This window comes from Oxyura jamaicensis, chromosome Z, assembly GCF_011077185.1.
Source record: "Oxyura jamaicensis isolate SHBP4307 breed ruddy duck chromosome Z, BPBGC_Ojam_1.0, whole genome shotgun sequence".
NCBI classification, from domain to species: Eukaryota; Metazoa; Chordata; class Aves; order Anseriformes; family Anatidae; genus Oxyura; species Oxyura jamaicensis.
In genome coordinates this window covers 81,553,410-81,566,245 of record NC_048926.1, presented here as the reverse complement: position 1 = coordinate 81,566,245, position 12,836 = coordinate 81,553,410, and the positions used below count along the sequence as shown (strand labels likewise).

Genomic DNA, 12,836 nt, shown 5'->3' with positions numbered 1-12,836 from the left:
TTTTGGAGTTCATTCTTAAGGGAGGTCACTGGCTTTGTATCTTCGAGTCTCTCTCTGATTCTTCTTCTTTTCCAGCTTCAGCTTTGTGTTCTGTATTTGTTTGAGCAGCTCCAGAGACTCATGAATAGATTGAAATCCTGGTAGAAGAATAGGAACAATTAATTAAATAGTGGTTGCTTTCAATACACTAAAATATTATGTTTTTTGTTTTTTTTTCTTTGCAGAGGTTTCTGACCCACGTGTAATTCAGAGCACATCAAACCCAATCTATTTCATCATTTTACTGAATACCATAGGCATGTATTAGCAGCTTAGGGTTGCAAACTCCTTGGTATAGGATTAGTATCTTCCAATGCACTGGACAATACCAAGCATGACAGAAGTAAACTATAACTGACATATTTGTGGTCTGGAGTTAAGAAAAAGCTATGTCTATGTTTAAAACCAAGGGTACTGTTAGCTTTTGAAGTGTAATGTTCTTCTGCTGAGCACTGATTTTTATTTCATTCATATATTTGAGTGTGCAGTCCCTGTTTTGAATCACTCCTATCGATGAGCTTGGCAGCAGTGCCTTTAAGTACAGGTGTGTACGAGCGACCACATTCCTGCAGCACCCTTGGGGTCTGCAGACTGGGTTTAAGTGCTTGCCCAGCACACCTTTCCCATCTTGTCCATCGTACAGCCTCACAGCTCGTAGCCAGCTGTGCGATTTCTGCTGGCCTGGCATCTTACTGAGAGAAACTCGGCATCTGCAATCAGATAACCAGCTGGTATCTCGAAGGTAATACAACGGCAAGATGGCCAATTTCAGGAAAACAGATACAGGCACGGCTGATCTGCAGTCTGCCCACCTGCAGGCAGCAAGGTTTGTGCCGTGGATCTCCAAGAGTTGTAGCCACTATGAATAAAAATCACGTTTCATCTGAGATGGGCACTGGTTTTCCATACACAGCTGGGAGAGTGGCAGCTCAGCCTCGCTTGCCACGCATGCTTTGTATATAGCTATAGAAAAGAAATGGGAGTGTGCAGATGCGGTTATTTTTTTTTCTAAAAACAGAAGTGCAGAGCACTGTTATTGAGCTGCAGTACAATTAAACACGGTTGGTAAAGAATGGAAAATTAAGCTGCTGTTAGGTAGCTGTTTCCATTTTGCAGTAACCTTCAGGTTAACACAGTAATGCTTTGCATTTGTCCGGCATGTCATATAGGTGGTTCCTTCTTGGCAAGAAAACTGACTAATGGTGGATTAAAGTTAATTCTTGTCCTCTTTTTTTTAAAGTGCTGATAGTAACATGATGGTTCATTACTTTTTTTTTTGAACACTTGTTTATCATGGATTAATTTTGACACTGCTACACACACTAGGTAGCGTTCAATGAAATCACTGCATCGGGTTTCAAATCTTATAAATTCTGAACACGTCTGATTTCCAGGATGCTGATCTGTGCTAAAGCCCAAGCAGCTGTTGAGACCATTTATAAACTGCTTCGGTGCCCTTCATGCTGCTCTGCACCTCTTCTGTGGCCTTTTCTTCCCCTTTTGGGGGATCAAACCCTGCTAGACTGCCGTGGGAAGGAGGAATCCGTGGACTTGAGTTTGAGGGCAAATAAGGCCAAAGTTCTGTGTAAACAGATCTCTTCTGTGGCTGATTTCTACAGGCAGGAATCAGAAATAAAGAACTGTTGCTAACACGCCAGAATATTACCCTCTGAAATTTCTCATCCACAGCATTCCTTGGGATGCTGCCTCGTGCTTAACTGGGGGGAACCTGGGCAGTCAATCCTCCCTGTGCCACGCTCCACGAAGGGTTGGTTTGTTACAGCTTTGGAGCCAGGCTCGTAGGTGGGCTGCGGAAAATGAAGGAATTGGAACTGAACGAAGGAGCTGGGGTCCTCGATCACAGACAGCTTTGGAGATGAGAACCAGATGCCTGAGTTTCAAGTGAGAACACGTAAGATGTGAAGCACTTGTGTAATGACTTTCAGCCATCTGTTCCCTTGGAGAGACGGGCTGAGTGGTTTTTCGGATAACCTGACATTTCCCTTGGGTTTCCATTATCAGCTGCAAGTAGATGGTATTGCAACGGGTTGAGTGACGCAGGGTGGTTTATGGCAGGCAGAATCATCCTTTAGAAAGCGTTGTGCTTTGTGCTTTGTGTCAGGTAAAGGACTTCTAAGTGCTGTGGAAGGTTGAACGGCCAGAATCAGCTCAGATTGGTACAGTGCTCATGTTCTCAGAATTACGTTTGAGGTGACCCTACCTATAAGAAGCAGCCACCGTGCACTCAGCAGTGTTATCCAAATGCTTCCCTGTTCATTTGTGTGAAGTGTGGCCCGTGGAGGGTGTTTGTTACACATCCAGGGGCCTCTTTCTCCAGCTGCTGTTAGCTGAGAGTGGGGCACAATGGACGGAAATGATAGAGACCATCAAACACGTCCACGGGAGCAGGACCTGTGGGAGAAAGCAAGACTTGCACCTCCCAGCTAAGGGGGAGGGAAAGAAATGAGTACCCTAAAATATTTGGAAAGCAGGTCATGAAATTGCCTTTTAGGTGTTCTGGCCATCAGACCCCTAGGGAAAGAAAGCAGCCGTGTGTGAACGTCGTGCTGGCTGCTGGCAGTGCAGGTAGGCTGACCCAGGCATGTAGAGACGACACCTCGCTGACTGGGGCTCGGGACAAAGTCCCGTTAAGGTCCATCTCCCTTTACTGGAAAGTATTTTCTGCAGCAGTAAGTTGCTGTACAAATTTATTTAAAAAAATTAACTACATTCAAGACCGTTCTCACCTGATCTGTATTCATTTTGGATTTCGTCAAGCTCCTTCCAGATCTGTCGTTCAAATCTGGTGATTCTTGCGTGCAGGTTGTTTTCATCACTTCTCACCTGGTGCTTGTATCTCTCTGGTTTCTCTGCTTGTTCTAGTTTCAGTGACAGAAGCAGAAGCTTTTCCTCTATCTTCCTTTCTGCCGCTTCCTTTAAATGCACAGAACAAGTTCACGGTAAGACGCTTTAAGTATTTAACCTGACATTAACCTGACACCCGCCGTCCTTGAATCCAGTGTCGCTGCCTCATCCCCGGAGTAACAGCACCGCAGGAGTGCAAGCGAGTTCTGGTACCCCGGAGGGAATGTCAGCCCTCTCCTCCCCAGCAAAGTAGAACCGGGGAAAGGGCTGGGCCAGGACGGAGGTGATTTTATTATTTCATTTATTCATTTATTTTAAATCCAGGGGTGCCCTTCGCGGCACCAGACGGGGGGTTCAGATGAGCCATTTCAGGTTGTTTTCAGGCACTGACGCCAGTTTCCCAGGCTGGAGGCACATCCCCTGCTCAGACACCTGGAGTAAGGAGGGCGAGCCCCAGGCAGCTGGGTCGGGAGGTGACCAGCCGTCCTCTCCCTTTGGAGCCCAGCATGGCTCTTGGAGGCCACTTCACCTCCCCAGAGACAAGCTGATACCTGAGCTGTGCAGTTGCCCACCTGCCCGTCAAGTTGCACCGCGTCCTCTGGCCAACTCCTGGTTTGACCATCGCTGGTCCAAATGGTCCAAACCCTCAGGTCTTCTGCGGCCCTGGTGGCTCAGGGACTCCCGTAGGCCCAGGGCAATGCCAGGCTCTGCCTCTCACGGAAGATATCTCCAAACCTGGCAGGCTTGTTTGCACCTGAACAGGGCTTGGGGCGGTGCTGAAAAGATACTCTGAGCACCCAGGGGCTGAGCTGCGTGTTTTTTTTTGTCAGGGGGGAGATGCCCAGAAGACCACCGGCTGCTCCACAGCACTGCATTCACGCCACAGTAAATGCTCTCCTTATTATTCAGTGCCAGGAGGTGGCTTTGAGAGCTTTAAGTCCTGTTAACGCCACGTTGCTTGGCACTGTGGTCTCCCAGAGGAAAGAGTAGCCCTGTATAACTGGTGTGTTTTACCAAAAACAACCACAAGAACTCTGTCGGTGGAGGCAGTGGGTTCTGCCAGTCGCTGTGAGGCAGTGCCTGAAAGGTCTGAAACGTTTCTAGTATGTGCCTGCACCAAGCGTTGGTTGTATTGGGTACGAGAGATCCTCAAGCAGAAAAAATAGAGATTAAAGTTCAGGGGTGTTTTAGTGCTCTTTTGCTTCTCGGTGTGGTCTTTGATCAGCAGTCTTCATCCTGGCACTGCGGCGTGGTGGTCGTATTTTAATCAGTTTTGAATGCTGAAGCTGAGCGAACTGCATATATCAAAGGAGGGAAAGCTTTTAAAGCTGTGGAGGAATTAATTAAAAGGCACTGGTCCTGTGCCAAGCACTAACTGCTGCTGTGGAATCCAAACTCGCTGCGTTTTAATATACCAGCCGCAGTATGGCGATGGGGTGTCTATATTTAAAAGCAGGCAGGATTTGCATAGAAGATCCCTTGCTATTCTCAGCTTGTCAAGGAATGACAGCTTGATGCTCGGTGGTGGCACTGATGCTCGTTCTGGGGCAGGAAACCACCCCTGTGCGGTACAGTGGGATTACATGAGTGAGAAGAATTACCATAACCAAGGAAAAGTGCATTTCCCGGGAAACTGCTGGGAGTTTTATCAGAGATACTAAAAATAAAAAAATAAAAAAAAAAATAAAAAGAAAAAACACTAAAAAAGCCCCAAGCCCTGCCTTTGCTACTGGCCCTGTTTGAGTCAGGAGTTGAACCTCACGGTTTCCTGATATCCCTTTGAAATAAATTATTCCTCAACTACACCATGTCCATAGTTCGTCATTTTGCTGGCCGTGTCCCGAGGCACCAGGGCAATTCCTGGGAGCCCCAACGGGCCAGCCCCGTGCCCGGGGGATGCGGCGGAGGAAAGCCTTACCAGCCTCTCCTTCGTGGCATTCAGCAGCTGGAGCCTGTGCTGGGCTTGGTCTTCAGAGCGTGTCAGCTGCGCCTCTGTCCGCTTCTGCTGATGCTGCATCTGGTCCTTGAAGTCGCTCAGAATGCTTGTCAACCTGAAATTATCATTATTCATTAACTAATTTATTTTTAGCAACGAGGCTTGAAGTTTAGTCGGTATTCTGGGGGAGTCTTTGAGTCATTTGAGTAAATTGAGTTACTCCAAAGCTCCTCGGTGGTGTCCCAAAAAGGCCTAAACTCAATTATTTTATTAATCCTTAACTTGGAGGTTGTGCGTACATGCCAAAATGTGATTCCTCCAGTGCGGTCTACTTTAGGAAAATACCCGAGGGCTGAAAAATGTGGATTTCCAACTTGAATGATCTTCATTGGAACCGGATGAAGAAACCGCACTGTCCCAAGCTGGACACCAGCTGTGTAGCTGAGCACCAGGGTGAGCAGCCAACCCCCCTGTGGTCTGAGAATCAACTTCATAAGGATCAAAGAAGTTTGTGAGTAAAAGCTTACAAACACGATGTGGCTGCCTTTGAACCAGCAGCTGGACAGAAATGTGAAGCCCTCCCCCAGTGCAGGCGGCACCTGGAGACACGGCAGGCCAGCGAGGCCAAGAAATGTCACTTGGGCCAGATATACAAACTCTCAGGCCAGAGAACTGTGTTTTCTTGAATTTTTTTTTTCAAAAAATTTGGTTTGATTTTCTCATGCTGCAGCTTGTAACTTATAGCACGAGCCATGACAAGCCGTGAATTTCGGTCCAAGTTTAGTCACACGTCTGAATTTTCATGCTTTTGCAGGTGACCTGAGCTCACAGGGAAAAAAAAAAAATAAAAATGTAATGCAGTTGTATTACTTTCCAACAGATAACTTTCATGCGAACTGTGACCACTTGAAACTTACTTGGGCTGAATTACAGATCAGCACCTTGCAAACATCGTAGAAACCAACAGGAAAGAGCAGGATTTTATAACCAGAGCTCACGCTTGCAGTACTAGTAATACTTGGCAGCACTTTTCAAAAGGGTGTTTGAGTGAAACCGTTATTTTTATATATATATATATATGTCAAGGGATTGGTAACAATTTTGCATCGGTCTGATGAAGTGGTAATTACCATCGGCAGCCAGTGTAAATGTGCCAAACAAATTAATGATAACAGAATTTCCCGAAGTGATAACGTCTCTGCAGTTTGTTTGCTATGGGTAGTGTCTTACCAAGATCGTGTACACAAGCGGCTGTTAGGCCGGTTTATTACTCATTTTAATCATTCTAAGATTGTGTTTGTTTTTTTTTTTTTTAACAATATAAATTTGAAATATTGGTTTTGCCATTTATAAACCTAACGTGCATATGCGAACTTGCACACACTTTACTTCCTGGAGTACGAGCCTTTGCTTCTGAGAAAATGAAATGATTTTGTGAAGTGATGCTCTGTAGAGGCCACTACTACCTGCCCTGAGGTTACTGAGGGCAAACTTGAGGTCAGTAAGCAAGCTGATAATTGCAAGAGGTGTAGTTCTGCTCAGCCAGCGGATCAGGCAATAACGGGGCTCGTACCTCATCAGATAGGCCTTTCGTGTAGTTAATCATAGATTAACTATAATCTATAATCTATAGTTAATCATAGATTAACTACATAGATTTTCATCCTCGAGGCATAAAATGAGGTACGATTATGCTGTTTTTGTTAGCATTATTGAGAAAAAATAATAATAATTAAAAAAGATCAGTATTTTAATGGGTAAAGTGGAATTAAGCACGTATGACTATTGATGGTCAGTTTTGTTCAGAGGTTCAAAATCAAATTCCGTGTGGGGAGTAATACATGCAGTTGGCACGTGACTTAGCTCTGCACGCTCTGAACTTGGGAAAGAAGGAATTAAAAGGATCTAAACTTAAAAATGAATTATTTGGGAGCAGTGATTAGGCAAGTTGGAAAACGTGGCCAAAACGTGGTGGTTTAGCAGCACCCTGTTTGGCCCCGCTGGAACACCGTCTTAAATTGCCATTCCTCCCACGTGGGGCTCACACAATTACATCTCAGGGGAGCGAGAGAGACTGCAGATTTGCCATAGTCTCGGGTCCAGCAAATCCCTGAAATATTAATAAGGGGATATTTGTGGGTATTCAGTAAGAGCATCCTCCAGCACTGCTACAATAAATTTTTGTGCATGAGACTCAATCTATTGACGGGTGAGCTGGCTTTGTACGGCTACTCCTAAGCTAACCGGCCTGGAGAGAGAAGCATCCAGTCCCCTGATGGCGAAGGTCCACATGACCTAGGGAGTCCTGAAACGCTTTAAAAATTCATCAGGTTTTCAGTAACAGTATCAGTTTGCACTTCCACAATACCAACTGCCAGACTGCAAAAACTGCTGGTTGGAGACGGCTGCGTGTCAGCTGAAGAGGCAGCTCCGGGCTTCAAAGCTGATCTAAACGTGCCAGCTTGTAAGTGGAAGCTCCAGTCTGTTCCAGCAAAAGAGGTTAAATTTGATTTCAGCTCTTTAAAAAGGAAGCGTAAATCTGGTGGAGTTTTAAAGGTGCAATATGGGAGAAGACAGACATATTTCCCAAAGAGCATGCTATTTTAATTAAAAGTGATATTAACTGGAATAGAATCTCAGCATTTTGATAAATAAGCCTTTTGGATTTCACGTTAAAAGACAGACTCAGGGCCTTGAAAGCCATCCCTTTCAAGCTTCCTTTTTCTGTTGACAGTTTCAGTAAGCTCCAATTAACTTTTGAGAAACTCAGCATTTACTTCCATTCAGTTTTCCAATTTCCTTCTTTTCTGGCATCGTTCCCTTTTTCTTTCCCTCTTAATTTGTTTTTATTTCCCGTTCCTCTCACTTTGTCTTCATTCTCATTCTCTGTTCTCCATCCCTCTGTAATTCTTCGTCTTTTTTAATTTATTTTTTACTTCCCCACTTTAATTCATTCCCCATTTTAGCTGTTATTTCCCCGATTTCTTTTCCTGTCCTCTTGACAGGAACATTTTTGCGTTTAAAGCCCTAGCATATTTTTAACTCTGAACGCAATTCAGACAAATCACCATTCAAATACCTCGACATTTTAAGGAGTGGGTCTCTTCCCTCTGAAATACTCTTATTGCGGTATTATTATAATTAGATTTTCACCTGCTTGTGCTGGTTCTGCTTTTTAGTGCTGGGCTGTTCTGCATTGTTCTGGATATGGATGCTGCATACTTTCATTCATTGCATCCCTCAGTGGAGCTCCCTCCTCCCTAAACCTCACCGAGTTCAAAATGACACTCTGAAAGTACTTTTGCAGCTAGAACCGGAGAAATATCCCTCACGAGAAAGAAATAGAAAATTACAAATCCGAGGGCACGTGAAGCTGTGCAGCTGCTTAAGCCCTTGGCTCCATCCCTGGCTTGTCCCTGCCACCTCCCTCCACCAGCAGCACCCGCACCCCTGGCTGCTCTCAGAAACGGGCAGGCTGAGCAAATGCATAAAGAAAATGTCTTCTGCACGTTCGGCAAGTCACAAATTAGCCGCAATTATAATGGTAAATAGCGTCTTTGTATTCGGTGCCTTTCTTTTAAGCGTGGAAAGGTAATTGGTTTCATACCTTTCTTCCTACAAGGTGGCATTTAGTGCCTCATTGTAACAATTAGCTTGCAAGACAATGTACTTTCATTATGTATTTTCGTTATTTCATGGCATAGATCTTCATTAACCTTCTCTTAGTGTTTTGAATGGATGTTAATTAAGGGGTTTGTTTTGCTGTTTCATAGCAACCTGTTCATCATATTAAAGAATCCAGGGTGAATTATCATAATGAAAAACCCTCCGTCACCTACTTGAAATCCAGAAGTTGCAATTTGTGATGTTGATCTCCCTGGACTGTCTTTAAATTAGAGCTTTGATCAGAGTTGGACGTCTCTATCTTGCCTAATAGCCGCGTTACCTAATGAGAATTCAACAGAGAACACCTTTATGAGCCAGACTATAAGCACTTATATTTAAATATGTATTATGACTGCAAGAGTGGAAAAAAAAACAAAAAAAAACACAACCCACCAACCAACAAAAAAAAACAGCTAACATGAAGAGCTCTGAACTCTCTCACAAATAATTACACTCTGCAAAGACAGACTTGAGCTCAAAGTCACCAAGGCTGCAAGACCAACCAAAGTCAAAGGCTTTGAGGAGACGGGCTTTTCTATTAAATTCAGGGATATTCACTTATTTATCTTTTGTGCAAGTTTGTATCCAGCACCAATTGTGCTCCTTCTCACCCAGAGCAGAGGAGGGAGGAGAGTCGGCATCTGTGGGTGACACGGAGGCCGTGCCCGCTATGTAAAGGGATGCTGGATGCACAGATGCTTTTGGAAGGTGTAGGGCAGAGTGATGCAGGAGGCTGGGATCCACCAGAAACCCCTTTCTTGCATGGCCTCACCTTCCACGAGGCACAGCCTGGGCCAAGGCACTTGCTGCATGCAGATGCTTGATCCCAAAGGGCAGTCTGACCTGACGGGCTTGTGACCCAGCCTGCCTTTCCCCAGCTTATTAATAATTTAGAGAGGATGCTAGATCCCAGCGGTGTTCCTCAGTGATTTTACACTAAGCGAGGCCAGAAAACACCCTGGTGAGAGGATGCCCTCAACTCTTTGGTAGCTGTGGCACATCCACGTCAAAAGATTGCCACCAAAGACTCATTTGCTGTCTTGGTACCCTATCCCTTTGCAGCAGAATATGGCTCTTTTTCAGTCCTTTCCTTGGCTTCTGTCCTGCAGTCACATGAGAATAACTTTTCCCACTTCACCTGAGAAAGCATCATGCCTTGTGTCTATGCTGCTTTGTGTGCCGTTGCACATGACTCTGACATGCACATGCTCCGTTCCCCATTCCCAGGAAAGAAGAACATTTTTACATGTATTCAAGGAGACAGATGTCCAAATAGTGTCTTAGAATAGAATTCCAGGCAAAATACCTTCATTTAAACTGTCACGGGTAATTTTTCCTTGTAGAATAGGATGCATGGATAGGCAAGGTACAAAATGACTGGAACTCGTCTTGTGCAGCAGAAGATGAAGTCAAAACACGATAATGACTGGATGCCAAGTGCATGAGACTCTGAATGTCCCGTGCCTGCTCCCAGGCTCAGTCCCAGTGGGCACAGACAACATTTAGTTTGGGGCAGGAGCAGAGGCGTGTGTCGTGCTGCATGCTCAGGAAGCCCAACTTCCCAGTGAAGTTGGACTCTTGCGAGATTTTATTGCTAATGCTCCTGATTCTGTCAGAGGGCCTAAAACTGCTACTGGGTGCAGAGAACCTGTCACAAGAAGAGACCAGGTCAGAGGAATTGTGTGCAGTAACAACTGCTATTTGTTGCTGGCTTATGCTTTCTATGGAAAAAAAATAAAATAAAATAAAAATTTAAAATAAAATACCCAGAGTCACCACTCCTCAGGTATTTCACTGTGGGCTTCTGCACTCACCATCTTCTCAAAGCCACTCACGGAACACTTGAGGGTAGCGTGGAGGCTGTAAATCTCCTTATCGATCTTCTGGACCTCATGCCTGACCATGCTGATGTCTCCTGATAGCTTTGCAATACTTGCCTCGCATCTGCAATCAGAGACAAGAGATCTGCGTGGAGACACGTGAGAACAGTGATGGGGAAGATCAGATTTGGAGCCACGACAGGCAAAAACCTTTCTGTTTCATAGGAAGCATTTGTCCCTTTGTACTTAAACTCCTTCAGGTGCATTCACCAAAACGTCTTGTCACGTGTGAAGTGGACAAATAAAGGATTTGAGAGTGACGGCATTGATTAATAGCCAAGTGACTAAAATTCAGTGGTCTTCCCTTTTCAGCTTCTATCTTCATTGCACCTGTACACATTGCATATGTACAATGTATGCATATATATTAACATATATACTTATTTTTTTTTTTCCACAGGAGGATTATTTTTGTTAGCTTGTTTGTAAATATTCACATAACATTGTAAAAATATTCAAACTGAGCAAGCCGATGCAGCCTTGTGCCTCTGGGAGGAGAGGAGTGACAGAGGGCCCCCTGCACATCTGCCCCCCAAGTGTGAGCAGCATTAGAAACAAGATTATGGCAACAAATATCCTCATCGATTCAGTGTGTGCACCACACGAAGCACCTCTTAACATTAAAAAAAAAAAAAAAAGAATAGAAATTGAATAACAAAAACAGCTAAGTTTTAAAATGCCAGAGAAATTATCCTCCAAAGTGGATAATTCACAGAATAAAGCCAGTGCTGTTGACAGGTAAAGGATGTCAAGAGAAATTGTGGCAGTTCAAATAGACCAGCTTTCTGTCATCGCCTGATGATGCTGAGGTATTGTGGTACTCCTACAGTGCCTTCACATCAAGCAAGTCGAAGAAGCTTCTGCAGGTAACAGAGGCTTTGTACACGCACAGACGGAATGAGGCTGCCCTGGAGTGCGGGATTAATGCGCCAGGGTCGGAGGAGCAGGGACCCTGCGGGAGGTGTAGCCACCAGACCTCCTCTACCCGGGCACTGTGTCGGTGCTGTGCATGGCTCTGTGCCTTGCTGTGGTTTGGTGGGTTGAGTCCTGCAGTGAATGGGGTTCCCTGGGACTTGCTTAAATCCTGCTCCAATCCATGGTTCACGTGGGAGGTGTGCGACAGCTCGCAGTGAGGTCCCTGTTTTCCAGGCACAGAGATGGAAGCTGGGGAGTGTGCGAGGAGGAGCAGGACGGGCTGGGAAAGGCGCAGAAAAGTGCACCTATGAGATTTGCGTATAAATTAAAAAGAATAAAGTCTTAAAAGCCTCTAATGGTTGTACCAAAGGATTTAATTATAGGCAGGAATACAGCTGCCCGCTATAGAGTCAAGGAGCTTTACTCTTCACAGTCATGGAAGGAGCAGTACATGTTGGGGTATTTTATTTGGCCAAGTATTGCGTATCCTGAAGGGTCAACTAACTTCATGGGAACGCACCAATCTAGCACTAAGCTGGACTTTTCCTTTGAGCAACAGAAAAGTCCACAAGAAAAAGGAAGTATAATGTAAATGTCTGTGTAAAGTGCAATGTTTATTCAGTCATTTGTTGGTCAGGCTGATGAGAGGAAGTTTATAAGCAGTCAATATTTATAAGATGCGGTGCTTTCATTTTTCAGTTGATTGCCTTATTTTTGTTGCTCTAATATATGATCCCATTCCCAAAGGAACTATTGTTTCAATATATTTTGTGAATTTAAACAGAAATAAACAATATGGCTGGTGTGAGCTGTTCGCTGATGATGTTGAAGGCTGTTTTTTTCCAGCCACTGCTATCTGACACATCAATGTTTACGTGGTGTAGAAATGTAGTCAGAATGTCTCAGAGTCAATGGACAACTGCCCTAGTATTTGGCTAGAGGCCTTTGTCTGTCTTTCAGGGAAAGACAGAGAGGGAGAAAAGAGTGACACAAATTGAATTGTAAGAGCTAGTCCACATTAATCCTTTACATGTGGCAGAAAACAGGGAAGAATCATCTGCCTTGAGAAAGAGCATTGGTCCACTCAGCTTTATTTCATCCCAGATACTCTTGGATTAAGCTTAGGCTGCAAATCAGTAGGAAAACAGTCCTTGCAAGTTTGCATCGGGAAGATTTCTATTAAATCAAAAAATGTGAAACTTGCACCTTGTATCTCCAATCCACCCTGGGCTCTACTTGCTTATCCTGAGACTGAGGATCAAAGAAACATGAAGAACCCACATATACCATATAAAAATAAATGGGGCCTTAAGGCTTAGCTTCCATCCTAAAAAGATGCTGATGCTGTTGACTTCATGCTAATCTTAACACGTGGTTCCCTCTGTGCCTTTTTTTTTTTCCTTTTTTTTTTTTTTTTTTTTTTTCCTGCTCTCCCTTCATGTGTTTTGGTTTTTCTGCTGCAGGCCCATGATCCAGCACAGAAAATGGGAGTGAGCCTCAGTGTGCCTGGCAAGAGCAATAGGGAAATGCTGGGA

At 44.5% G+C, this 12,836-nt stretch overlaps 1 protein-coding gene across 1 annotated transcript in view; it reads right to left on the bottom strand.

Moving 5' to 3' along the window:
* FAM81B (family with sequence similarity 81 member B) overlaps positions 1-12,836 on the bottom strand; it is a 24,046-nt gene continuing 11,210 nt past the window's right edge. The window contains exons 4-8 of the mRNA XM_035310884.1: positions 10,321-10,450; positions 8,680-8,786; positions 4,823-4,955; positions 2,787-2,973; positions 1-137 (exon numbers count right to left, since the gene is read on the bottom strand). Coding sequence (XP_035166775.1) covers positions 16-137; positions 2,787-2,973; positions 4,823-4,955; positions 8,680-8,786; positions 10,321-10,450 — 679 coding nt within the window. The 3' untranslated portion in view covers positions 1-15. The remainder of the gene's footprint in view (positions 138-2,786; positions 2,974-4,822; positions 4,956-8,679; positions 8,787-10,320; positions 10,451-12,836) is intronic.